General features: G+C 49.4%; 1 protein-coding gene across 1 annotated transcript; it reads right to left on the bottom strand.

Moving 5' to 3' along the window:
• Positions 1 to 548: 548 nt before the first annotated feature.
• Positions 549 to 2,631, bottom strand: LOC118610799. The gene is made up of 4 exons (XM_036231054.1): positions 2,612 to 2,631; positions 1,957 to 2,578; positions 924 to 1,920; positions 549 to 811 (listed from the first exon to the last, which is right to left on the bottom strand). Exons 1-4 carry the CDS (start codon positions 2,629 to 2,631, stop codon positions 549 to 551), a joined length of 1,902 nt encoding a protein of 633 aa, XP_036086947.1.
• Between the last annotated feature and the right edge of the window lie 224 nt (positions 2,632 to 2,855).

The raw sequence follows: 2,855 nt of genomic DNA, 5'->3' as shown, positions 1-2,855 counted from the left end.
GAGGCAGGCCCCGAGGAGGGGGAGTACTATCCCAGCTAAGATCTTAAAGCCCCTGAAAGCAGAGAACCAACAACCTCCAAAGAGGTTACTAGGGCCCCACCCATTCCAATTCTGGGTGGGTACATGAGCCATTTTTCTGATATTAGTAGCTGTGTCAGTTACAGCTTTGCCATTGTCATCTATTTGGAGACAACAATCATATGGGGTAAACTTCCTGCATACTCTCCCTTCTTCTGCTAGCAAGTAATCTAAAGCTAAACGGTTCTGATACATTGCCGCACGCGTCTGGGACTGTTGCGTGGCCAGGAGTTCTAGGGCCGAGGCCATCTGGTTGGTAATAATCTCTAGTGTGGCCTGTAACCTAAGGATCCGATTGAGCATGTACATGGGGGTCCGGTAACCCCACCTCCCATTTCGGGCCCAAGTTGCGGGGCCATAGTATTGGATAATACGGTGAGATGGCCATTCACCCTCCTCCCTTGTTTGTTGTCCACTTACTTCGACTGACTTCTTAGTCCTGGCCTTTAAGTCTTGATAGAGGGGAACACCTAGCTCATTTCCTCCTTGGTCTGGTAGGAGGAAGAAGCCAGGTTGAATGATCCCGATGGTGCAACTTCCCTTCCAGTTTGCTGGGAGTTGGGTGTAAGCCCTCTTCCCACAAATCCAGAAGAGCCCATCTGGCGCTTTCCAACTCCCAGGGCCAGTGGAGTTGAGGGTTTCCCAGAATGTGCCAATAGCTGGGATGGCATGGAAGGGGTTAGGGACCGTGCCCTCCTGTAGAGTCCAGTTTGTGACTGAGGAGGAACTTTGGCTGAAAGAGTGGCACGAGGAGGAGTTAGTTATTGTACTGTTGGCCCAATACCAAGAAGGAGCTTTGGGCCACCAGTTTAGGTCTGTGTGGTTTTAAAGTAGAATTCTTCTACATGGAGTCTCTCCAACCCGCTGAGTATAACTTGGACCTATCTGTGTAAGACATTCTTCTCCTACTACTTCTGAGGAGAGGACCCAGGTCCTGGGTCGACACTCTTCATGTTGAGCCACCGTGTGATTCCACTGAAGGAGGTAAAAGGCATCTAGGCTAGTTCCCTTCCAAGGCCAATCTTCACCCATGAGTGCTCCTCCACAAACCCAGCATTTAGTAACACCAACTGCATGGGCTATCCTCTCAGCTAGGTCAACAAAGAGGTTCTTTCCCAGGGTTGGGAGGTCTAGGTCTTGACCTAAGGTCTTTTTAAGTGGTTTAGGTTTTGTTTGTTCTATTACTCGCTGTACAGTCTCCTTGACTAGCTGGTCTCGAGCCTGGTCTTGGACACCCCCTCCATCTGAGATACCTGTCTGCCCATAGTATGTCCAACAGGCCCACTTTCCTGCTGCCCCTGGGCGTGGCCCTTGGCAAATGTATCCTGCTACATATTTGGTTTTTATCCATCCCATCCAGTACCTTCTGCCAGCATAAGTGCATATGGTAGCCGATTCGTAACAAGCGGCTGGTTGATGGGTATATGAGCTAAAGGCCTGCTGGACCTGACCACCTATTTGGATGGCCTCTACGCATTTATCGCATTGAGGCTCAGTGGCTGCCCTCAAGGGTGAGCTTATGAGAAGTATTAATAGACTCCTGTATATGTGCCCAGTATCCATAATTCCCTTGCAGGGTGGGTTGGGAGACACCATTGCTTGTATTACCTGAATACAAAATCCTACTTGAATTAACAAAAGAAAGATTTTCCTCATGATTATAGGAAGTTGAAACAACCAAAGGCAATTAGACAAAGTTTCTAGAAATGTATCAAACATATAAGAATTGAGAGGACCCCGACGTAGGCTAAATAGGTCAGGGCTAAAATGACTCTTTGACTCAGGGTCCAATTGGCGGGTGCTGCTGAGGCCAACCCTGAGGCAAGCAGTAGGGCAAGAATACTAAAGAGGGTTAGGGCTAAAGGATGATAACAATACATTTGATGAGTCCAGACGGTTGATCCTCAAGCTTCTGCCGTGCGTGGACTGGCCAGCTTCCGGGGTGGCCAGAGCAGGGCTGAAGATCTCAGGTGGGTTTCTGCTGCCTCCGGAATGTGACTCGGAGTGGCTGATCAGGAAGAGGCTCTGCAGTCCAAATCTCCTGTTTTTCCGGAGGAGTGCTCTCTTTACCCAGGTGTGGTGGATCCACGGGGTGATACCTGCAACTTTGATAGCAGTAGGAGTTGCTAATATAACAGTGTGAGGGCCAGTCCAGATCAGCTGGAGTGGCTCTTTCTTCCAATCTTTAACCCATATTTCATCTCCTGGCTGATAGGGGCGGACCCAATTCCCTAAGGGGATAGGAGCTCTTTCTAAGGTGTCTTGGTGTTTCAAGGTGACTGACACAACTAGAATTCCAGTATTGTGTAAACACTGGATGTGGTCCCGAATCCCCAAGCGTGCTTCTTGTGGCACTGGATATTGCCTTTGTGTGACAGGAGTGGCTCCTGACCTCAGGTCCACTATGATGGGCACATGATTTTTAGCTAGATCTGGGGGTCCCTTTTTTGCCCAGACAGCAGGGAACTCTTCTAGCAGGCTGGTTGGATTTGTTTGTTTTCTTTCCAGAGAATAGAATCATCATTCATCTTACCTTGGCACAGTCATAGCCATCGTTAGAGCAGGTTGGCTCAGCAGGGTAAGACTAGTAGGCTTTCCTGGGCAAAGGTGAACTGTGCTCCAAGCTTTGTTAATAAGTCTCTACCCAAAAGGGGATGGGGCACTTTGGTAGGTACAGGAACTCGTGAGTCACTAGGTGGCCCCCGAACTGACATAAGCAGGCTTTGCAGAATGAGTGGGCAGCACAGTACCCATGGCCCATCTGTGAGGGGAGCCAT

This window comes from Rousettus aegyptiacus, unplaced genomic scaffold (genome assembly GCF_014176215.1).
Source record: "Rousettus aegyptiacus isolate mRouAeg1 unplaced genomic scaffold, mRouAeg1.p scaffold_m13_p_13, whole genome shotgun sequence".
NCBI classification, from domain to species: Eukaryota; Metazoa; Chordata; class Mammalia; order Chiroptera; family Pteropodidae; genus Rousettus; species Rousettus aegyptiacus.
This window is presented reverse-complemented; position numbering and strand designations above follow the sequence as displayed.